At 39.4% G+C, this 25,410-nt stretch overlaps 2 protein-coding genes across 3 annotated transcripts in view; both read left to right on the top strand.

Annotated features, from left to right (window-relative positions):
• ap4b1 (adaptor related protein complex 4 subunit beta 1) overlaps positions 1–896 on the top strand; it is a 28,005-nt gene extending 27,109 nt beyond the window's left edge. For both annotated transcript variants that reach the window (XM_002932132.5, XM_018091559.2), the window contains one exon: positions 314–896. In XM_002932132.5, the coding sequence (XP_002932178.2) occupies positions 314–729 (416 nt within the window). In that variant the 3' untranslated portion in view covers positions 730–896. The remainder of the gene's footprint in view (positions 1–313) is intronic.
• A 5,073-nt stretch (positions 897–5,969) lies between these two features.
• Positions 5,970–25,410, top strand: part of LOC100492643 — a 29,871-nt gene continuing 10,430 nt past the window's right edge. Inside the window, exons 1-2 of the mRNA XM_002932119.4 lie at positions 5,970–6,955; positions 8,397–8,500. Of these exons, the coding sequence (XP_002932165.1) occupies positions 8,473–8,500 (28 nt within the window). The 5' untranslated portion in view covers positions 5,970–6,955; positions 8,397–8,472. The remainder of the gene's footprint in view (positions 6,956–8,396; positions 8,501–25,410) is intronic.

The raw sequence follows: 25,410 nt of genomic DNA, 5'->3' as shown, positions 1-25,410 counted from the left end.
ATTGTTTGACCCTAGGGTATAATGATCACATTAGCACAATATCGCCCACCCAAGGAGGGCGTATTTGAGAAAGATTCGCTCTTTGGTGACCATAACATGTATGGCCACCTTCAAGAAGTGGCATAAATTTACACATTTTAGTATTTGTCTAGGCTGAGAGGAGAGCTGACTACCACAAAATTGTTTTAGTTGTACACATAGTAAGAAACTTACTAAAGATCATTTATTTGTGCTACATTTATTTTTTTAGTTTATATCTTGTTTAGGGCTATTTGTGTTAGCTAGAACTAATAATTTATATTTTTCTTTGTAGAAGAAATAAATTTAAAAGCCGATTTAGGAAATCCACTTGATGCTGCTGACCTCACTCTAGAGAGCAACATTACAATGACACCAGAGGTATACGAGATGTCATGGTTATCTACAGATACAGCTTGTGAATGTTCCTTAAACTGGAAAACAGGTGTGCAACCAGACATACTTCAGACATCATTACATTTGATGAATATATTTACCATTGCCAAAAGCAAGACTGCTGCAAATCCATGGAAATCGTATCTTTATGCACAGGATAGCTCTGGGAATTTATTTCTGATAGAGCTTAGGCTCTTTACAGATGCGCCTTCACTGGATGTGTCAGTAAAGCAGAACTCGAAGAATGACCAAGGGCTTCAAAACTTTATGACAATTTTACGAACTGCAATTTCAGCAATACTGGATCTGTCCTGATGAAGAGCCACTGTGCTTAATTAATAGAAGGTGAAATGGAACAAAAAAGGTGACAGGCCTTTAGGGCTATCCGCAGTATGAGGCTCTTCAACAATAAAAGGCACAATGCTGCATGTCAACAATTCATTTGGATATATATAGTAGAACAACAGTAAAAAGATGTTAAACAGCATTGCTTTTGATATCCGACATCTCAACTCAAATTATGCCTGGCTTCTGTCACATGTGCATAAACTTTTGCATGTTGTATCTACCTGTGATATTTTAAAACGAAAATGGTATCAGCTGGAATTTCTGTGTTCTAATATTTTAAAGCTCCTCTCCTTTAGACCCAGGTCTAGTTTTTACATTTTACAGCAAATCCTGCACTGAAACCAAAACCTCAAGCATCAACCTTATAACTGCCTTTCTCGGTATACATTGTTTTTATTTTAGAAGAAAATTGTGATAAAAGAAACATTAGAATGAGAGAAGGGTTAGAATACTTTTGCAAGTCACTGTATAATAGACATTTGAGAGTGGTTATTTGTACAGTTTGACTGCTTGTGTTTGATAAATGGATAACTTTAGTGTGTTATAGAAAGACACCAGGTATGATCAGGATGCTCAGATGAGTAGTGAAACGTCTTCAATGATTACTTAACAAGTCCAGTTGCTTTAGATTTATTTATACTAGATATACCATGATCTGGATGAAAATCTTCATAGACAGTTCTTAGAAATACAGGTATAGGACCCATTAGCCAGAATGCTTGGGACCAAGGGTATTCCGGATAAGGGGTCCTTCCGTAATTTAGATCTCAATACCTTAAGTCTACTAAAAAAATCAATAAAACATTAATTAAACCCAATATGATTGTTTTGCATCCAATAAGGATTATTTATATCTTAATTTGGAGCTTTCCGGATAAGGGATCCAATACCTGTACTAATATTGCTGTGGGATTCCTATTTTAAAAATGCTGGCAAGTTTTAGCTGTCAAAATATAGTTACATTGGTTGAAAAAAGAGTCCGTCAAGTTCAACCCTTCCAAATAAACCAAGCACACACAAACCTGCATTGAATTAATAGTTTTGCACAATTTAGTATTGTCAGCATATAGCAAGTTTGTGCATGACATGGCTGTTTACAAGTCTACCAGAGTTAAGAAACTGTGCCAGGATGTAGAGGGTCATTGCTTCTGTCATATTCAGTCTGACACTTTAAGTCCCCATTTGCTTTGAGTTTTTTTTTTTTTTTTTTGCTATTCCAGCTTGTACATGTTAATACATGTAATACCAGCAGATCAAGTCCATGGGGAATATTTATAAAACTGTGTTTACATTTTTTTAAGGTGCACTAAGTTTAATTATGACACTGGAATATTTTTCTGCCAGATAAGCTATAACAAATTGACATGTTTATAAAGGATAACGTCCATGTAAGTTGACCAGATATGTTCTGTTTGAGCAGTCAAAAACCATTCTATTCAGTTGTATGGTAGTGCTCAGAAGCAGCACTGAGTGCAATCACCTATGAGAATCCTTACTCCTTGATGTAAATTGCATTGTGGTAGAGAGGATTCGGACAATTCCTTTGCACGCAGAAACGTTTCATATAATCAGTAGTGGCCCCCATGCTGATCTGGCTTTTGAAGTCAGTCCAATTATTTAACTTGCTTCCCCTGCCCCTAGACAACAAGCAGAGTGGGGGAACAAACTTTTGACCCTGGACAACAGCAAACATGCAACTCACAAGTCTGCTGTTGCCCTTCCTTGTACTCCACAGTTATGCCCCCACCCAGTTGTGGATTGTATGATGCAGAATGGATTTGAGCATACAAAATGGTATTTTTTCATACTCTTAGAAGGAAAAGATTACATTGATAGGTATTTTAAGGGTTTCTGTGTTGTGTGAGGGGCTCACACAACAGTAATCTCATATTTAGGATGTTTTATCTCAGTACATACAGTGCCTATAAAAGTATTCACCCCCTTGGAAACAGATCTCCGTAAAGTGATTTCAGTTAATTACAATTAAGGATGCACAGAATCCACTATTTTGGGATTTGGGCGAATCCCAAATCCTTTGTGAAAAATGCGGGTGAATACCAAACTGAATCCGATTCCTAATTTGCATATGCAAATTCGGTTATGGAAGGGTTAAACAGAAGCGCATGCTTTGTGCATGCCGTAAAAAATTTTTTTTACTTCGGAATCCCGTTAAAAAAGGCTGAACCTTAATCCAAATACCGAACTGAATCCTAGATTCGGTGCATCCCTAATTGCAATAAAAGTAACAATTACAGTAACTCATATGTATACACCCTCTCGGCTTTGCACATCTGTATACTGCAGTTTTCCCCCATTCCTATTCGCAAAACTGCTCTAGCTTATCTCTTGCACAAATGCAAGGTCACATGGGAGATCAGATGCTTTAAATTGCAGTGTTTGAGGTGATGTTCAAAAATTGCTTTAAACTTCAGAAAAGCATTGTAGATTGGAGTAGAAACACATTTGCCCATTTTGGATAGGTCATAATAAAATACCTTGCAAGGAGCAATTTTTTGAGTAATGCTTCCGTTTCCCTGTTTTTTTGGTTTAGCTCAAGAAATAACAAAATAACATACATTTTTTGTGATTAAAACAATAGGCGAAAAGTTAGTTTTGTACAAGTCCTATTCATTTAATTAATTTTGAATATGTGGTTATACTTCCCTCTTTAAGCCTGTCTGCTAGAAAACCCAGCTGTGAAAAATAATCTGACTAAACTGACATGCAACCTTGCTTTCAGAAACAGTACTGTTTCTAGTACTTGTTATATCTGTTTCCTTGCCACACCCTTTAGTATATAGGTTTTTCATAATTGGTTTTTAGAATGATTTACAATATATATCTGAGTTATAGTAAATCAAACCTTTGAGTAAGGTTAAACTCAGCATTTTTTTTTTTTGGTCCTAATCTACAAGATATGTTAAACCACTGGAACTCCATTTTTTTTTCCACCTATAAGTGAGTGGACATTTTGTTTTGTTTTGTAATAAAGTTTCTTGCAGTTAGGTATGTACACAGAAGGTAGAGGAATTTCACTGCCCATTCTGGTAGTGTGTAGCTAGGGTCAGCAGTTTTCTTGCAAAGGAGAGTCTAGGCAAAGAGTCTATGCCACAAGGGATCAGGCTGCGCTGCATACCAAGAGTGTAAACCATTGTTTTATTTGATCTTTTCTAAGGCAATTTGTGAATAAAACCTGAAAATATGTTAAGAATTAAACAAAATAGACTTTCAGAATTGCATCTGTTTTATTCAGCACAGTTGACAGGATGGAAGGTTCTGGAAATGGAATTTAAATTACTGCTTTACTGCAATGTGGTGTTATGTAAAACCTCCCTTCCCTACCAGCAATTGATATGATGCAAACAGTTTAGTCAGCCTGCTGACTTAACAACGGGAGGTAAAAAGAAACAGCATACTCTTAGGGCCCTGACATGCAGAGGCAGGCCAAGCCGGCCAGGAGCTCTAGGCAACCCGGCCATCTACCTCGCCCCCGCATGCATGCGAACAAGCAGCCCATGGGAAAAGCGAGGAGTAGGACAGGAAAGGTACCTGCTTGGCACCCCCCATCATTGCACCCTAGACAGGTGCCTTTTCTGCCTACCTCTAGTTCCACCAGCAACAAATCTCTATTGTGGGTGACTAATCTCCTCAAAATGCATTCCCACCAGCAATTTCAGGTTTCTGAAATCATCTGAATTTGCCTCATGAGGAAACTTTGGGCGACTTCCAAAACCCAAAGCTACACATATGTTTTCCAACCACCATTTACATTTTACCTGGAGGACAAAATGCTTTAGCATGGTGTATCAGCCCAAATTGCCTAACACTGCTAGTAAAGGAGCTTATTAAAATGCTCCTAAGGGGGTGCAGGCCCAGGTACCATCACACCCCCAATGTTTATGCCACTGTGCAGCATGGACATTTTTCTGCAAGCTAAAATACATTGTTGAAAAATTGCCCTACATGCAGATAACTTCAGATTGTCTGAATCAGATTGTACAGAAAGGCAATTTCACTTCTAATGGCACAGTGATTTCCAAAAACAAAATTCCCACATGACCCTGACAGTTTACTGTGTGAACAGTTTGTGGTTGGCCTTTGCAGCACTGGGTTGAGAATAGTGCTGAACGACAAGATTTAGGAAGATGACAGTATTTCACTTCCAGCCATCTTGAGGGAGGCCATAGAGAGTAGTCAGGATTTACAGGAGGCGTCCCTGGTTTCCGACATGACCAACCCCATCTCTAGCAGAATTAAGAGGCAGCGGGATAGACAAAAAGCCTTGACAATATAGTGAATGAAATACAAAAATCTATGGCCCCTATGGTGGGAAGGATGGTCAGCCTCTGTAGAGCTTGCACAGATCATTCTGCCAGGATGAGGCTACCAGAGGGGGCCTCCCTCTTTGCTGGCACTTCAGCCCCCCCAGGACACTTGATGTGGGTATTCCCTAGCATAAGCAAGGTCCACAATGCAGGTAACTAACAGTAATACTAGTGGTATCTGCAGCTATGGGGCCAATCACAGGGGAATAATGATCTGTTCCCCTGAAAATAAAAGATCAATTGGGGCCATACAATTAAAATGGCGTGGCTTCACTGTTTGGACAGTGCCTACCCTTCAAGGTAATGGTGGCTGGAAGTATAGGCAGTAAGAACAGTGGCTGGCACCCCACATTGTGAATCAGATATATTCTTTTTTGGGGGATATTTTGGTACTATCAGCATTATATAAAGTATTGTTGGCCTGCCCTGCTCAACCAGCTACTAGAGGGGAGAAAATGGTTTTAAATGTAATTCATATTGTTTGTAATATCCAATAAAAGTATATTTTTAAAAGGATTCTGTCATGATTCTTATGTTGTACTTTTTATTTCTAAATTACACTGTTTAAATATTTATTCTTGAACCAACAAATTTATAAGCAGTCATCTAAGTGCATTGTGCCTGTTTTTTGAGCTTTCAGACGGAGGCAGCGTTACACATTAGAACTGCTTTCAGATAACCTATTGTTTTTCTTACTCCCATGTAACTGGAGGAGTCCCAAGCCAGACTTGGATTTCTGTGCTATTCACAGATCACATGCAAGTTTGTCAGAGCACAGGTCACATGCAATTTCAAAATGAAAAAATCTGTGTTTTTGAAAAACAGATTTCAATGCAGGATTTTACTAGAGAAGCTCTATTAACTAATGTGTTTTGACACTGGCATGCGCATAATGAGTGAGCGGGAAGACACATCCATTATGGGCATGAGCAGCAAACAATATGGCTGCCCGCACTGGGAGCTCCCTCCCGGTGCAGACAGCTTAGCAATGGTAAGGGCTGTAGTTTAAAAAAAACAAAAACTATTGTTTTCCCCAACCAGAATGCAGGCCCTTTTATTATGAAACAATTAGAGGGTGATAGACACCTATTAAGTTAAAGTTATTTAAAATAAGCTGCACAGCTGATGCAGTTACAGAATACATTTGTAAACATACCTGATTCCTGAACCCCCAGATACCCATAATACATGAATATCAGCCCATCATATTTACCATATACAAGTATTCATATCAAACAGTATTGTTACTAGTATGGCTAGCTCAAGAATCACATTTTTCAAAAGATTTGGTAAACTGAGGGACTTTCCCCAACAGCAGGAACAGGAAAATAATAAAGATAAATGGCAAGACAGTACATATGTCTTTAACCAAGTGAGAGGTTATGTGAGTCAGGCAGAGTCTCCCTGCATTCATGCATGCACACATCTACCTTGTTCCCATTTTAGCTTCCTTCCCCTTTTCACAAATTAATTTAACCCTTTTGGATGGAGTTACATTTAGAGTCTGGGTCTGTTTCCCAAATTTAGTGGTTAAAAAAAAAACAAAACAGAAATCAAGCAAAAAGCTCCTTCTGGTAAAGTGCTACGTCTTTAAAAATGTCTCATTGCAGAAATGACGCTGCAATATGCAATATTAGCAAACTGAATAATGAGTATCATAGATATTTTGGAACTGCACCTTTAATATGAAACCCTTTATGGCAATAAATTGCACTGATACTGGAAACTACAAAGAAGTTCAAAACCACAGGCAGCGCAGGATCAAATACTGTTGGTGTCTGAAGCACCACCCAGTAAAGCCAGTTTCCTCTTCTATATGAGAACATTAAAAGATTGTACAAATGATTTTGCCTTGAGATGCAGATAAAGTAAGTCACTTGTGTCCTGTGTAGTGTATTAGATACATAACATTGTTTACATTTTTTGTATTCCTGCCCTTAAAATGTTTTAATATTGCTGTATTATATCGAACTGAGACATTGTCACTTGCCTGTTCACTAAACAATGCTGAAGTGCTATTTTCCACTTAAGGGGAAGACAACCCAACTATTAAATCTTACATAATTATAGCAAGTATGATTCTAAGCAACTTATTAATATAAACTAATTATTCATTTTTAGTCATCTTAAAAGGGACCTGTCATGTTAGTTGTGAAAAATAAACTTTATTTACACAATAAAAACAATTTTAGTTTTGTTTCCTTTAGTTTGGGAATTCACAGTCACAACACACAGGCAAGCTCTGTTATTAAGGCACTTTGTATCTGCCAAAAATCTTGTCTATACACCAGAATGGAGGACCAGTGTCCATGCCTATGCCATGGCAACATGTTATGGAGCTGGGGGAGGGGGAATGTGGGAAGTGCAGTGATATCTAGGTAGTGCAGAATAGAAAGTAATTACCTGCCCTGCCTATGCCTGAAGCATATAGGCAGCACAGGCAATATATGATTGAAAGCTCACACATATCTGTTAAACAGATATGGATGTTTTAATAAAAAGAATTTGTGTTTCATGTTAAATTTGTAAAGGACTTTTATTATACAACTTTGTATGTCCAGGTCCCCTTTAAGATGATTTGTAAATGCATTTGGTATTAAAAGATGTATTTGTGTGTCATTTGCTATTTTCCTGGCTATGTCTACATTTTAAATGATGTAGAAGTAGTCAGATTTTTCCCAATCAAGATTCCAGTTTCCACGTTATCTTTGTCTATTTGACCATTGCTATATTCAATGCTAAAGCTGCTTGAAGCAGCGTAGGTGGTTTTTTCACGGTGAGGGCAGTGAGGTTGTGGAATGCCCTTCCTAGTGATGTGGTAATGGCAGATTCTGTTAATGCCTTTAAGAGGGGCCTGGATGTGTTCTTGATCAATCAGAATATCCAAGGCTATTGTGATACTAATATCTACAGTTAGTACTAGTGGTTGTATTTATAGTTTATGTATGTGAGTGTATAGATTGGTAGGTGTGGGTTAGGTGTGCTGGGTTTACTTGGATGGGTTGAACTTGATGGACACTGGTCTTTTTTCAACCCTATGTAACTATGTAACTAACTATGTAACTATGAGTGATAAGGTATCAGAGGGAAGATAGACACTGCTATCAATAGCAATTATATTTACAATAAAAACTTAAAATACATTACAAATTTATATTGAAAAGTTTTTTAGAATTATATTTGCTTTCTTTGTATAAAATGTTGTAAATGGGTTTACTTCCCCATTAAGAAGAAGCAGAGTTACTGTTGCAACCTTGGGGGGAAAGGGTTAAAGCTAACAAGGAATTCACAATTGTTGCACATTTGCAGCTTCTTCACTGCTACCGCATGACAGCCCCACATTCTGTACCATTTCTGATTTCCAGAACCTAGAACACGAAGTGTAATGAATACCATGGGGGTTCAATGTGAGGGTAAGTATCTAATCTAATATATTGCCATATCTGGGGACTGCAGGACATGGGGCTTGAACAATTGTATAAAAATGATAACTTCCAAAGAAATACAAATTCAACAGTAAATTATTTAAAATCTGTTATCTGGTTTAAGGAGAAGGCTGACCTCCTTCCTATTGTGTAACTGCTTATGCTGCTCTCTGTACTTTAAAAGTTTTATATCAAAGTTTATCTATGTGGCTAATTACTAATATACATATACAATATAAATATATAAAGGGTAACTCACCCAAGCACAACTTTTTGTTTGACATTTTGGAAAGTAAGCATAATTTAAAGCAACTTTGCAATATACATCAATCTAAAAAATATGCATCCTTTTCATGATTTTTTAATATAATAATATGGTTTGTAACCTGTTCTCCTGCTGATCTGGCTGACTGCTTTGAGACTCAAAATAATTTAACTGTCCTCAGCCTGCCATTAGCCTGTATCCTCCAAATGCCACAATTCCCTGCTCAAATGATATCAATAAGGAAAGGAACATCACAGTGTAATACATTGTGGGTTATGCAGTTCCTACATGCTGACATCACAGTGCAATGCATTGTGGGTTATGTAGTTGCTACATGCTGATTGTAAGCTGTAGAGAACGTGTTACAATTTGTAACATCAATGTTTTAGTCCCTCCTCCCCTGCCAGGATTTCAAATGATGCAGAAAGCGAAGAACTGTTTTGCAGCTGGATTTCAGCATATAAAATGGTATTTATTCAGACTTGAAGAAACAGTTTGCAGTGATATGTATAACAGCGGTTCCTGTGTTGTGTGGGGCTCTTTAACAAATTTTGGTTTGGAAGCTGGAGGTCACTTTAAGTAGTAGAAGATTCATAACACAGAGCTTGGCTGGTTCTGTAATACATTTGCTCTACATTATGCTTTTTACATTGGCTGCCCACCTTTATTATTGTGTAAGTAAAGTAAAGTGGTTTCACATTATTGTGGTTAGTATCTTAACATTTTTGAAGGCTTTACATTGCATTATTTGTGGTGTTTAAACATTTCAATGCTAGCCAATTTTCCCAATTAGTTTGCATTAAATGCCAGATAATTTTACAACATTTTTTGGCATGCCTTGAGGAGAAGCTGTTTTTTTTCAGGAAAACATCAGCATTCTAAATATTTCCACTAATGTAACAACATACAGTATATTCTCTAAATATGGAATAATTTTAAAAAATGCACCTTTAGAGATGTATGTAAACATACTCTTTTTATACGCATGGAAACACAATTGATGAAACCCCATTTCCTGAGTGCACCTATACCAAATATGTTTTAGTACATTCCTGGTTTGTATAAATCAAAATCTCACAGCTGTACAAAAGCAAGTTTTCTAAGTGCTGCACCCAAAATAGGCATACTTCAGAATGCAGCAGCCATTTCTTCAGCCCACAGAAAATGTTATTTTCCATACAGGTGATTTTAATCCAGTATTTTCTGCATACAGTTTTAATAGCGTTCTCTTTGCTGTAAAGAAGAGAGTGCTGCTTATCTACATTTCAGATGTTGAAACTGAGAAATGTTATTGTTTTCTCAAAAATATATGCTCATTTTGTATTTGCTGTCAGAAAGGCATTTCAAACAAGCTGAAGGAGGAGGCATGTTTCCCCACTGTGCTGCGTCATTGGGAACTGAGACCAAATCGCTGCAGTTTCGAAATCTGTTATTTGTTCTCTTTCTTGTCTGATATAGGAAGGCAGGTCAGTTTAGCATCCAGTATCTTTTACTATGGAGCCATGCTGTTTTAATACGTGCAGAATGCGGTTTGGCATTGTCTTGCTGAAATAAACAAGGCCTTCCCTGAAAACCTGGATGGCAGCATACTTACTCTGAAACATATATATATATATATATATATATATATATATATATATAGGTGCTTGAGAGAGGGTCAGCACTCACAGGACTTATACAAACAAATTATTTTATTAAAGAGGAGACTAACGTTTCGGCTAGCACTCTAGCCTTTTTCAAAGTGGTGAATACAACAAACACAGTGTCTAAAAAGCACAAAGTGGCGGGAAATAGTGAAGATGACGTCATCAAACGTCGCCAGAGACAGAATACCAGAGATAAATCAATAAAAAACTGAAAACATGCAATGAAACAAAAAAGAAATAATCAGTACAAGCAAGTAATCAAAAGGTCTAATATATAATAATATGGCCTTGAGAAAGGTCCTGATGGGGACGGAAACGTAACGTTGGCTGTTCATGCGTTTTTAATATACAATTGATTGTTTTTGGAATATAACTCGGTGTTGCTGGTCTTTTTTGGATATATATATATATATATATATAATTTAGCTTTAATGGTGCCTTCCCATTCCCAGATGTGCAAACTACCCGTGCCATGTGCACTAATGCATCTCCATACAATTTTGGATGCTGACTTTGAACTGTGCACTGATAAAAGTCAGATGGTGCTTTGAGCCTGGAGAACATGGAATCCATGGTATTCAAAAAAAATTGATTCTTTAGACCGCAGGGCAATTTCCCACTTAGGTGCAGAGAAGGTGGCAATGTTTCTGGATCATTTTTATATTTGTTTTTTTTTGCATGGTGGAGTGTCAACTTGCATTTGTGGATGCAACGATGAAAGGTGTTTCCAGACAACAAATATTATATTACAGTGGTGTGAAAAACTATTTGCCCCCTTCCTGATTTCTTATTCTTTTGCATGTTTGTCACACAAAATGTTTCTGATCATCAAACACATTTAACTATTAGTCAAAGATAACACAAGTAAACACAAAATGCAGTTTTTAAATGAGGGTTTTTATTATTTAGGGAGAAAAAAAATCCAAACCTACATGGCCCTGTGTGAAAAATTAATTGCTCCCTGAACCTAATAACTGGTTGGGCCACCCTTAGCAGCAATAACTGCAATCAAGCGTTTGCGATAACTTGCAACGAGTCTTTTACAGCGCTCTGGAGGAATTTTGGCCCACTCATCTTTGCAGAATTGTTGTAATTCAGCTTTATTTGAGGGTTTTCTAGCATGAACCACCTTTTTAAGGTCATGCCACAACATCTCAATAGGATTCAGGTCAGGACTTTGACTAGGCCACTCCAAAGTCTTCATTTTGTTTTTCTTCAGCCATTCAGAGGTGAATTTGCTGGTGTGTTTTGGGTCATTGTCCTGCTGCAGCACCCAAGATCGCTTTAGCTTGAGTTGACGAACAGATGGCCGGACATTCTCCTTCAGGATTTTTTGGTAGACAGTAGAATTCATGGTTCCATCTATCACAGCAAGCCTTCCAGGTCCTGAAGCAGCAAAACAACCCCAGACCATCACACTACCACCACCATATTTTACTGTTGGTATGATGTTCTTTTTCTGAAATGCTGTGTTACTTTTACGCCAGATGTAATGGGACACGCACCTTCCAAAAAGTTCAATTTTTGTCTTGTCGGTCCACAAGGTATTTTCCCAAAAGTCTTGGCAATCATTGAGATAGCAAAACTGAGACGAGCCATAATGTTCTTTTTGCTTAAAAGTGGTTTGCGCCTTGGAAATCTGCCATGCAGGCCGTTTTTGCCCAGTCTCTTTCTTATGGTGGAGTCATGAACACTGACCTTAATTGAGGCAAGTGAGGCCTGCAGTTCTTTAGATGTTGTCCTGGGGTCTTTTGTGGCCTCTCGGATGAGTTGTCTCTGTGCTCTTGAGGTAATTTTGGTCGGCCGGCCACTCCTGGGAAGGTTCACCACTGTTCCATGTTTTTGCCATTTGTGGATAATGGCTCTCACTGTGGTTCGCTGGAGTCCCAAAGCTTTAGAAATGGCTTTATAACCTTTACCAGACTGATAGATCTCAATTACTTTTGTTCTCATTTGTTCCTCAATTTCTTTGGATCTTGGCATGATGTCTAGCTTTTGAGGTGCTTTTGGTCTACTTCTCTGTGTCAGGTAGCTCCTATTTAAGTGATTTCTTGATTGAAACAGGTGTGGCAGTAATCAGGCCTGGGGGTGACTACAGAAATTGATATTGAAATTGAAAATTGAAATTGATAAACCACAGTTAAGTTATTTTTTAACAAGGGGGGCAATCACTTTTTCACACAGAGCCATGTAGATTTGGAGTTTTTTTTCTCCCTTAATAACGTAAAACTTCATTTAAAAACTGCATTTTGTGTTCAATTATGTTATCTTTGACTAATAGTTAACGGTTTTTGATGAGCAGAAACATTTAAGTGTGACAAACATGCAAAAGAATAAGAAATCAGGAAGGGGGCAAATAGTTTTTCACACCACTGTATATTCATTATATATTAAAAAATATTCCTGAGCTTATGCAGTGATTTCTACTTCAGTATTGGCTTTTGGCCTTTTCCCTTGTGTACAGAGATTCCTCCAGATTCTATGTAACTTTTAATGATATTATCTACTGTATATAATGAAATCCTCAAATTCTTTGCAATTTTATATTGAGGAACAGTATTATTAAATTGTTGCAATATTTGCCTACATAGTGTTTTCCAGAGTGGTGTACCCCTCCCCATCTTCACATCGGAGAATGCTCTTTTTAGCATTACTTACTTTTCCAGTTCTTTGTTGCCCCTGTCCCAACTCTTTTTTAATGTGTTGCTGTGTTTTGCATCAAATGAAAAATATATATATATATTTTTTTAGAAAACAATAATGTTTTTCATCATTTGATATGCTGTCTTTGTGCTATCTGCAATTAAATATAGGTTAAATAATTTGCAAATCGCCCCATTCTCTTTTTATTTACTTTTTAACAGTACCTTACTTTTTTTAGTAATAAGGTTGTATAAAGGCATGTCTTTGGAGACATGAAGGATGCCTACTTTGGGGACACTGAGAGCAACATCAAAGGGGGTGGTGAGCAACATGTTACTCAGGAGCCACTGGTTGGGGATCACTGAGATAAGCAATTGTCTCTCCTACTCAATGTACTGTCAAACCTAAGTTGCAAGCCAGAAAAACAAGTTGTGTGCTATTCTTATGTTTGCCAAACACTTCTGGACTAATTCTGTTTTCTATCAGGGCCAGAACTAGGGGTACACAGAATAGGCATGTGCCTAAGGCACAAAGCTGGGGGAGGGGCGCTGATAATCCCACTCCACCTTACTCCCTAATGCTCCCTTATCTCTCCATTCTTCCCCCCCCCATTGTCATCATTGTGTGGGGGGCAGGGGTGGAGTGAGGTGGCAGGCCAGCCTGACCCGGCACTGTTCTCTACAGTGCTGAAACCTTCTCCATCCTTTAGAAAACCTGCTTTTTAGAAGGGTGTCTGGGGTGTCATCTCCCTGAATTTAATGTATTTGGGGCTAAAGTTTCCACAGCTTCTCACCGTATTTAAAGGGATTCTGTCATGATTTTTATGGTGTACTTTTTATTTCTAAATTACACTGTTTACATAGCAAATAATTTACTCTACCATTTAAAATTTTGTTCTTGACCCAGCAAATGTATTGTTTTTTTTAGTTCTAATATTGGCATGTAGGCAGCTATATTAGTGTATTGTGCTTGAGTCTGAGCTTTCAGAAAGAGCCAGCGCTACACATTAGAACTGCTTTCCTATAAGCTAATGTTTCTCCTACTCCCATGTAACTGGAGGAGTCCCAAGCCGGACTTGAATTTCTTAAGCTGGCCATACACGCACCGATAATATCGTACGAAACCGATGGTCGCACGAAAGATCGAAAATTACCACGTATGTGGCCAGATTTACTGTTGAGTCCTATTCTGATATTTATTGGGAGCTGCTATCTTGCTACCTTCCCATTGTCCTGCTGATTGGCTACTGGAAGGGAAAAGGAGGGGGAGTGATATAACTTCAACTTGCAGCTGAGCAGTAAAGTACGACTGAAGTTTATCAGAGCACAGGTCACATGGCTGTAGCACCCCGGGAAATGAAGAATATGGCTAGCCCCATGTGAAATTTCAAAATTAAATATAAAAACATGTTTTTTAAAAACTGATTTAAATGCAGGATTCCGCTGTAGAATCTGTATTCTTAGTTTTGAAAAAAACATGTTTTCCCATGACAGTATTCCTTTAATGTATTTTGGGTTCCACTTCTGCCCCTAACTGTATTATGTACAGTATTTAGGATCTGGAGTTATTGTTCATAGAAGTCAATGTACCATTATTTACAAGTGCATACTGAATATATCTATATATCAATCATCTCCTTTACTGTATGAGCTATGGCTAATAGGGAAGTTTTTCTATAGTGTATTTTAGCTGGCAGTGAATTGCTTGAAGCCACCCTAAACTATTTGGAGGCACTATAGGCAGTTTTGCCTGTTTATTCATTTGCCAAAATTCAGGACAGTACCAGCAGTTCTAGTAGCCCTTGGAGACACCATCAGTTCAGGCAGCTTCAACATAGGGGTCAGAGAGCTGCTATCTTGTTATCTGACAATCCCGACTCTTTCAAACTGTTGCGGCGGCAATTCAATTAAGTCAGGATTTTCGTGGTGAATTTTCCCGGAGCGACTTTTCCTTGCAACCTTTTTTTAGTAAATATCAGACATTAGGGAAAACAAATTTAGTAGAATTTGGAAATTGTGGTGTTTTAGTAAATCTGCCCCAATTTGACTAAGTAAGGTAAACTTCAAGACTTCCTACTCAGAGACATCTGAAATACTACCAAGTCCGTAGCATTTTTTTTAGAGGGGCCTACAGGTTTAAGAAGGAGAAGGCTCCTTAGGCCTAAATATAAATCTGTCTGTTGCATGTCATTTATCTTTCACAAGCTTATTTGTATGTATGTATGTATGTATGTATGTATAACTTTATTTATAAAGCGCCACAAGGGTATGCAGCGCTGTACAGTCTTACAGAATACAAAATTACACACAGGGAGGACAAGTGATATAATAAATAAATACAATAAATACATATATGTATATAAATATATATAAGTGCCATGTGGTATGAGACACAGTAGGAAGGAGGTCCCTGCCCTGTAGAGCTTACAATCTAAGTGGTTGGGTAACATACAGGCACAAACTGGAAGGTAAGAGTGCACCAGGTATGGGCATTTGCTCTTAAGCGCAGGACTGGGCAAAATAATGTTTTAGTGCTCCAGAAGGTAACAGCTGAGCTTTTTCTTAAAGAGAGTGGGTGAGTTTTCCCTATGGAGGGATTCAGGGATAGAGTTCCATAGGTAAGGAGCAGCGAGATAGAAAGGTTTAAGACGAGAGAGCGCAATGGGTGTGGATGGTGTAAAAAGACAGAGGCTCTGAGAGGAGCGGAGGAGACGACCAGGAACATGTAGGGAGACCAGTGAATAAATGTAGTGAGGAGCAGAGAAGTGAAGGTCTTTGAATGTCAGCAGAAGGATTTTGTAAGCTATCCTTTGCTTGACAGGCAGCCATGCTAGTGAGCTTAATTGAGGCTGAGCAGGTACCCTCTTCGGAGAGAGCAGGAGGATCCTGGCAGCAGAGTTTAAGATTGATTGCAGGGGAGAGAGGTGTGAGTCTGGGAGGCCGGTTAACAGGAGATTGCAGTAATCTAAGCGGGAAAGGATAAGGGCATGGATTAGTGTTTCAGCTGTCGCTTGTGAAAGAAAGGGCCGTATCTTGGCAATATTGCGGAGGAAAAAGCGGCAGGTTTTGGCAGTGTTATTAATATAGTTACAGAAGGAGAGGGACTGGTCAAAGATAACCCCAAGGCAGCGTGCAGAATTTACAGGGTTGATGGTCATGCCATCAATAGCAATGGTGAAAGGAGGAGGAGGGCCAGGTTTGGGCGCGAAGACCATGAGCTCTGTTTTAGCTAGGTTAAGTTTGAGCTGGCGTCGGTTCATCCAGGAGGAGATAGCCAGGAGGCAGTTACCAATCTGGGTTTGAACATCAGCAGTTAGTGCAGGGGTCTAAATATATCTGGATGTCATCTGCATATATGTGGTATTTAAGACCAAAAGAAGAAATAAGGTCTCCTAGAGAGAGAGAGTGTACAGGGAGAAAAGCAGGGGACCAAGCACAGAGCCCTGAGGCACCCCCACACTAAGCGGAACCGGGGTAGAGGATTTGTTAGCAAGAGCGACAGAGAAGGAGCGGTTAGAGAGATAGGAAGAGAACCAGGATGCAGCCTGATACCGGATACCCAGAGAATAGAGAATTTGCATAAGAATAGAATGGTCGACAGTATCAAAAGCAGAGGAAAGGTCTAGGAGAATGAGGACCGAGTAGCGTTCTTTGGCCTTGGCAGTCTGGAGATCATTTGCCACTCTACATAAGGCCATCTCAGTGGAGTGCGCAGGCCGAAAACCAGACTGCATAGGGTCCAGCAGATTATGGGTGCAGAGGAAGTTAGCGACACGAGAAAAGACAAGACGTTCCAGAAGTTTAGAGGCTAGGGGCAGGAGAGAGACGGGACGGTAGTTAAAAAGGCAGGATGGGTCCAGCGTAGCCTTTTTAAGAATGGGTTTGACACATGCTTGTTTGAAGAGAGAGGGTAAAGTACCAGAAGCCAGAGAGGAATTGAATATGTGGGTAAGAGCTGGAGTAAGGGCAGGGGCACACTGTTTTAGTAGGGACGAGGGCATAGGATCCAGCGAGCAGGTAGTAGGCGGAGAGGATCGGAGAAGCTGAGAAACTTCAGACTCTGTTACGAGATTGAAGGAGCTGAATACGGAGAGAGGAGATTTAGGAAGGTTGAGATTACCGGTATCTGAGGGTTGGGAAAATTGTTTGCGGATAGAATCGACTTTGCTTTTAAAGAAGTCAGCAAAGTCCTGGGGGGTGTGTTCAGATATGATTGATTCATTAGGTGAGGGATGAAGTAGTGCGTTAAATATGGAGAATAAGCGCCGTGGGTTTGATTTATTATTATTTATAAGTGTGTTATAGTATACTTGCTTGGCCTGGGATAGGGCAGTATTGAGGCACACCATAAGAAATTTATAGTGAAGGAAGTCAGCATTAACGCGTGATTTCCTCCAAATGTGCTCAGCAGATCGTGCACAGGAGCGCAGAAATCGCGTCTGAGGGTTAAGCCAGGGGCGGGGATTGTGGGCACGACTGCGTTGGGGCTGCAGGGGGGCATGGGTGTTAATTGCAGATGATAAAATAGAGTTGTAGGTATTTACCAGTAACTCAGGATCAGAGGAAGCACAGGAGGAGGAGAGGCTAGAACTAAGAGAGTTAGAGAGAGCAGTTATATCAACCATTCACGTGTTGCGAATCAGGGTTTTAGGGTGAGCGCTAGTAGAAGGAGGAGACACGTGCAAGATAGAAAAAGAGATAACATGATGATCTGAAAGAGGAAAAGGCTCACTGTTAAATGTAGATAGATCTAGATTTTTAGAAAAGACCAGATCTAGAAACTGACCATCCTTATGGGTAGCTGTATTAGTCCATTGCCGGAGATCAAAGGAGGAGGTTAGATGGAGAAATCTAGAGGGCCAGGGCTGAGAGGGGTCATCTATATGGCAATTGAAGTCGCCTAAAATGATTGCAGGGGTGTCAGAGCATAGAAAAAAAGAGAGCCAGGATTCAAAGTCAGAGAGAAACGTAGCCAAGGATTTTGAAGAAGGAGGTCTGTAAACAACTGCCACCCGCACACAGAGAGGGTGGAACAGCTGAACCGCATGCACCTCAAAAGAAGGAAACCTGAAAGAAGGAGGTATAGGGATTAGTTTAAACCGGCAATGAGGGGAGAGCAGAACCCCTACCCCTCCCCCACGACCAGTAATGCGGGGAGTGTGAGAGAATGAAAGGCCACCATATGAGAGAGCTGCCTCAATAGCATTATCATTCTGAGAGAGCCAGGTCTCTGTTATGGCAAAAAGGTGAAAAGACTTGGAGCAAAACAGATCATGAATAAAAGCGGCTTTGTTAGTTACAGAGCGGGTATTGAGAAGGGCACAAGAGAAGGGGAGATAAGAAGAGGAGAGAGTGGGAATTTGAATAATGTTAGACGGGTTAGCGGTTTGTGAGGGTTTTACCAGAAGAGAAGCATTGCGTGGGCGATAGGAAATGGGTATACGGCAGGGACCAGGATTAGGAGAGATATCGCCTGCGGCAAGTAGTAGCAGTAAGGAGAGGGAGAGGAGGTGTGAGAATGATTTAAAATCGTTATGCTTTTACGAGGTATTGGTTGGAGGTGCTAGATTTTTCAAAAATGTATAAAGATTGTAAGAGCAGCAGTGTGTAGAATGGAGCAGAGGGGAAGATATTGTTATGGAGTAGGGACAGTCAGGTGGAGGGCTAAAGGAAGAAGTTACCTTTGGAAGCACAAACATGAAAGATAAAACTAATAAGAGTAATGACATTTTGCAAGTAAACTGGGTCTTGATTCAAATGGACTGAGGCTGGCCGGTCTTCTGCTGTTGCTTCCCTAGTTGTTCCTCCTGTTGAACTCCTTGTTAAACTCCTTTTCCAGTTCACTTGTGAATGATTCACTTTGGAAGGATTCACTTGTGCGCTGCTACCCTAGCGCTGCTTTCCCAAATGAGGTTCTTAAGATATAGGGAGAGCAAGCTGGGTCACTCCTGAACACAGGACTGGGGAATCAGAGCTGATTGCAGCTAGTTCAATTACAAATTAAATCAATCAGAGTCCCAGGATGAGAGAGTCCCAGGATGAGAGAAGTGCACAAGTGAAAATCAGCCCAAAGATACACTGAACTACAAAGTTTGTTTACAGGAGTTTATGATGGGGGTCATAAAATCAACAAATTGCTGGAGCACAGGAATAGGGGGCATGCAATATTGGGAATTGAGAATGGAAATAGAACTAGCTAAATTACCCAATAAACTAGCAAAAATGCAGTATTCAGGGCCACAGTGAAGGTGGAAATAGTGCAGCAATTACCTGTAGAATAAGCAGAAGAGAGAGGGTGTCAATTCCTAACTCCTCTTATTTCCAAATACAACAATGTTTTTCCATAAAATAAAAGTCCACTTAGCTCATTGGGGCAGGGACCTTCTTCCTATTGTCTTTTAACACTAATCTGCACTTAAAATTTAAGTATTTCATATTTATTTATATTTTATTATAATAGTATGCTACCATAAGAACAATCTATAGGTTTAAAAAAGCTTAACTCTTAACTTAAAGCTTAACTCTGATTGTCATTGTTCTATTACACACGATTCCCCCAGTGAGACAAGACACATTAGCACTGCACAGTTACCTAACCTTACTTTTTTCTCATTGGTTGCAAGATTGTAATGATTCTTAACTCTTTGATTTGCTGTCATCGGAAGGCCTGTATTTGAAAATTTGAATTTGTGAATTTTTTTTTAATTTGAAAAAAAAAAAAATGTACCAAACTTCACATGTGCTTATTTATTAAAAAAACTTGCATCTAAAACACTTGATAGATTAAAAATGAGAAAAAACTTGAATGCGTCAAATTTTGATTCTACATTTATTTTTAATGCGTCTACCAATTCCACTGACTTTTTGAAAGTGAATTTTCACATTTTAATTTTCCTAGTATTGTTTGCTTAATAAATGTATAAAATTTGAGTTTTGGTCTAATTCATATTGGTAAGGTTTAGCTCAAAAATCATGGTAAAAATTTGAATTTGACCACTGATAAATCAGCCCTAGTGCCCTAACCCAAGGGGCCCATTTATCAGTACAATTGCCTCCGAATACAAAAATATCACATTTTTCTAAGTTTTCGTACCTTTCGTATTTTCACAGATTTTTTCGATAATTTACACAACTCTTTCGTACTGGGCATCAAAAATTACGCGACAAAATCATATTGTCGCGCCAAGTACGAAAGTTTCGGATTCATTCAAGCTTCGGTATCGTGACTTTCCTTAGGCCAGGTTGGAGCTGCAGAGTGCCATTGAGTCCTATGAAAGGCTGCCGCCTTTTACGATCGTCCGGATACGAAAATTTTCGTGATATTTGCAATCATCAGAAATTATTGTATCTAATCTGAATTTTACCCATTTCGGGATTCAAACTCATACTTTCATCAGCCCCCAAGTCTTTTTGCACACATACTTAACTTTGGCACCTCTTTTTAAGCTCTGTGATTAGATGTGCACAGCAATGTGGCAACTTCATGTTGCTGGCAGGGTCATATATATACAGTGGCTTGCAAAAGTATTCAGCCCCCTTGAACTTTTCCACATTTTGCCACATTACAGCCACAAACATGAATCAATTTTATTGGAATTCCACGTGAAAGACCAATACAAAGTGGTGTACACGTAAGAAGTGGAACGAAAATCATACATGATTCCAAACATTTTTTACAAATAAATAACTGCAAAGTGGGGTGTGCGTAATTATTCAGCCCCCTGAGTCAATACTTTGTAGAACCACCTTTTGCTGCAATTACAGCTGCCAGTCTTTTAGGGTATGTCTCTACCGGCTTTGCACATCTAGAGACTGAAATCCTTGCCCATTCTTCTTTGCAAAACAGCTCCAGCTCAGTCAGATTAGATGGACAGCGTTTGTGAACAGCAGTTTTCAGATCTTGCCACAGATTCTCGATTGGATTTAGATCTGGACTTTGACTGGGCCATTCTAACACATGGATATGTTTTGTTTTAAACCATTCCATTGTTGCCCTGGCTTTATGTTTAGCGTCGTTGTCCTGCTGGAAGGTGAACCTCCGCCCCAGTCCCAAGTCTTTTGCAGACTCCAAGAGGTTTTCTTCCAAGATTGCCCTGTATTTGGCTCCATCCATCTTCCCATCAACTCTGACCAGCTTCCCTGTCCCTGCTGAAGAGAAGCCCCCCCAGAGAATGATGCTGCCACCACCATATTTGACAGTGGGGATGGTGTGTTCAGAGTGATGTGCAGTGTTAGTTTTCTGCCACACATAGCGTTTTGCATTTTGGCCAAAAAGTTCCATTTTGGTCTCATCTGACCAGAGCACCTTCTTCCACATGTTTGCTGTGTCCCCCACATGGCTTGTGGCAAACTGCAAACGGGACTTCTTATGGTTTTCTGTTAACAATGGCTTTCTTCTTGCCACTCTTCCATAAAGGCCAACTTTGTGCAGTGCACGACTAATAGTTGTCCTATGGACAGATTCCCCCACCTGAGCTGTAGATCTCTGCAGCTCGTCTAGAGTCACCATGGGCCTCTTGGCTGCATTTCTGATCAGCGCTCTCCTTGTTCGGCCTGTGAGTTTAGGTGGACGGCCTTGTCTTGGTAGGTTTACAGTTGTGCCATACTCCTTCCATATCTGAATGATCCCTTGAACAGTGCTCCATGGGATGTTCAAGACTTTGGAAATCTTTTTGTAGCCTAAGCCTGCTTTAAATTTCTCAATTACCTTATCCCTGACCTGTCTGGTGTGTTCTTTGGACTTCATGGTGTTGTTGCTCCCAATATTCTCTTAGACAACCTCTGAGGCTGTCACAGAGCAACTGTATTTGTACTGACATTAGATTACACACAGGTGCACTCTATTTAGTCATTAGCACTCATCAGGCAATGTCTATGGGCAACTGACTGCACGCAGACCAAAGGGGGCTGAATAATTACGCACACCCCACTTTGCAGTTATTTATTTGTAAAAAATGTTTGGAATCATGTATGATTTTCCTTCCACTTCTCACGTGTACCCCACTTTGTATTGGTCTTTCACGTGGAATTCCAATAAAATTGATTCATGTTTGTGGCTGTAATGTGACAAAATATGGAAAAGTTCAAGGGGGCCGAATACTTTTGCAAGCCACTGTATATATGATAAGGACAGATACTGAATTGACTGCAATAAACAGAAGAAGGATCCATTTTGGGTATAAGAGAAATAAGAATTTGAAGGATCCCTTGGATCCAGTAAGCAAGTATACCAATAAACAGCATGTGTCACAGAGACTAGGATCCTTTAGATGTGGAAACTGTGTTATGTGCAGTACTTATGTCTACTGGAGATAAGTTCTTTCATCCTCACAGTGGCAAGGCTTATTATATTAAGCATAGACTCACGTGTACCTCCCAAAATGTTGTGTGGGCTCATATATTGTGGAAAAACAAACAGACAGCTTAGGGAAAGGGTGAGTATGCATTGATCCACAATTAGAGCAGCCCTTGATCCAAAACCAAAACACAACACTAAACAGGGCATCTCTAAGCAACCTGTAGCTCAGCATTGGTTGCAAGCTAGGCATCCCGCTTTGTCCTTTAAATAAATGCCTGTCAATTGTGTATAGGACCCACCCAGAGGGAGGGGGGGTGGGACCGGTTATTACTACAAAGGGAAACTTTTTGGACCTTTGAGTTAGACTGTGTAACCGCACATGGCCTTAATAGTGCATTACAGTTGAATTGTTTCTTACCCACAGGTTAAAGTAACTGGAACTTGAAGGGGTTACCCATGTGCTTAAAGGACTGTTTAAGCATAACTCATCTGTAGTGATTGAAAAATAATCAGTGTATATGCAACCCATTATGTATATTGTTTAGTATAGATATGGTTTATCCATTGTGCAGGGTATGCTTTTTCCAATTTTTAAAATATGCACTGCTTGTTAACTAGAATAGTCTCCTTATACTATATACTAAATGCAGTCAGAATTGCGTTGCTATTAATGGATGCTGTTTTTAATGTCATTTCATATATTCACCTCTGTACTACTGTTTTTAGTCTTGGGTCTTTCACTTTTGGCGAATATATGTTTTGATATAGGCACTTTATTTTACTTTTTTTTAAAATTCTTGCTAGTCATGAGTATGACTTATTAATTGATTTTATAATTATTAAAATGATGTTATGTACTATGCTGTTTCTCTATGTTCACTGAAATGATGTCACTTCCTTAATCAATCTAGGATGGGCTATTTATGATTGGTTGTGATTAGGGTGGGGTTGCCTTGAGAACAGTCCCAACTGGGAATGAAATGTAACGTTGGCTGTATGTTCCTACTGAATACACATTTGGTTTTTCATTAAAAATTCCGGTGTTGCTGTTTTTTTCTGGACTCTATGCTTTTTACCGTGCACCTAGGTAGAGTTTTTTGAAGCAGTGTGCCACCTTATGGATACATACTGTAATATATACAGTGGTGTGAAAAACTATTTGCCCCCTTCCTGATTTCTTATTCTTTTGCATGTTTGTCACACTTAAATGTTTCTGCTCATCAAAAACCGTTAACTATTAGTCAAAGATAACATAATTGAACACAAAATGCAGTTTTTAAATGAAGGTTTACGTTATTAAGGGAGAAAAAAAACTCCAAATCTACATGGCCCTGTGTGAAAAAGTGATTGCCCCCCTTGTTAAAAAATAACTTAACTGTGGTTTATCAATTTCAATTTTCAATTTCAATATCAATTTCTGTAGTCACCCCCAGGCCTGATTACTGCCACACCTGTTTCAATCAAGAAATCCCTTAAATAGGAGCTACCTGACACAGAGAAGTAGACCAAAAGCACCTCAAAAGCTAGACATCATGCCAAGATCCAAAGAAATTGAGGAACAAATGAGAACAAAAGTAATTGAGATCTATCAGTCTGGTAAAGGTTATAAAGCCATTTCTAAAGCTTTGGGACTCCAGCGAACCACAGTGAGAGCCATTATCCACAAATGGCAAAAACATGGAACAGGCCGGCCGACCAAAATTACCCCAAGAGCGCAGAGACAACTCATCCGAGAGGCCACAAAAGACCCCAGGACAACATCTAAAGAACTGCAGGCCTCACTTGCCTCAATTAAGGTCAGTGTTCACGACTCCACCATAAGAAAGAGACTGGGCAAAAACGGCCTGCATGGCAGATTTCCAAGGCGTAAACCACTTTTAAGCAAAAAGAACATTATGGCTCGTCTCAATTTTGCTAAAAAACATCTCAATGATTGCCAAGACTTTTGGGAAAATATCTTGTGGACCGACGAGACAAAAGTTGAACTTTTTGGAAGGTGCGTGTCCCGTTACATCTGGTGTAAAAGCAACACAGCATTTCAGAAAAAGAACATCATACCAACAGTAAAATATGGTGGTGGTAGTGTGATGGTCTGGGGTTGTTTTGCTGCTTCAGGACCTGGAAGGCTTGCTGTGATAGATGGAACCATGAATTCTACTGTCTACCAAAAAATCCTGAAGGAGAATGTCCTGCCATCTGTTCGTCAACTCAAGCTGAAGCGATCTTGGGTGCTGCAGCAGGACAATGACCCAAAACACACCAGCAAATCCACCTCTGAATGGCTGAAGAAAAACAAAATGAAGACTTTGGAGTGGCCTAGTCAAAGTCCTGACCTGTATCCTATTGAGATGTTGTTGCATGACCTTAAAAAGGCGGTTCATGCTAGAAAACCCTAAAATAAAGCTGAATTACAACAATTCTGCAAAGATGAGTGGGCCAAAATTCCTCCAGAGCGCTGTAAAAGACTCGTTGCAAGTTATCGCAAACGCTTGATTGCAGTTATTGCTGCTAAGGGTGGCCCAACCAGTTATTAGGTTCAGGGGGCAATTACTTTTTCACACAGGGCCATGTAGGTTTGGATTTTTTTTCTCCCTAAATAATAAAAACCCTCATTTAAAAACTGCATTTTGTGTTTACTTGTGTTATCTTTGACTAATAGTTAAATGTGTTTGATGATCAGAAACATTTTGTGTGACAAACATGCAAAAGAATAAGAAATCAGGAAGGGGGCAAATAGTTTTTCACACCACTGTATATATATATATATTAGGGATTCACTGAATTCAGCATTCGGTTCAGTATTCGGACAGGATTCGGCCTTTTTTTCGGCAGGGTTCAGATTCAGCCGAATCCATGATCCTGGGCGAACTGATTCCAAATGCGGGTTAATGTCGCCGCATAAACACGGAAGTGGAAACATTTTTGCTGTGCGTGCATATGCTTATTACAATTCAGTTCAGCATACGCCTGGCCCCTTAACATGGATTCGGGGGTTCTGCCAAACCTGAAAAACTGGGTTCGGTGCATCCCTAATATATATTTATATA

This window comes from Xenopus tropicalis, chromosome 2 (genome assembly GCF_000004195.4).
Source record: "Xenopus tropicalis strain Nigerian chromosome 2, UCB_Xtro_10.0, whole genome shotgun sequence".
NCBI classification, from domain to species: Eukaryota; Metazoa; Chordata; class Amphibia; order Anura; family Pipidae; genus Xenopus; species Xenopus tropicalis.
The sequence above is the reverse complement of the archived record's forward strand: the minus strand, read 5'-3'. Positions and strand labels throughout refer to the sequence as shown.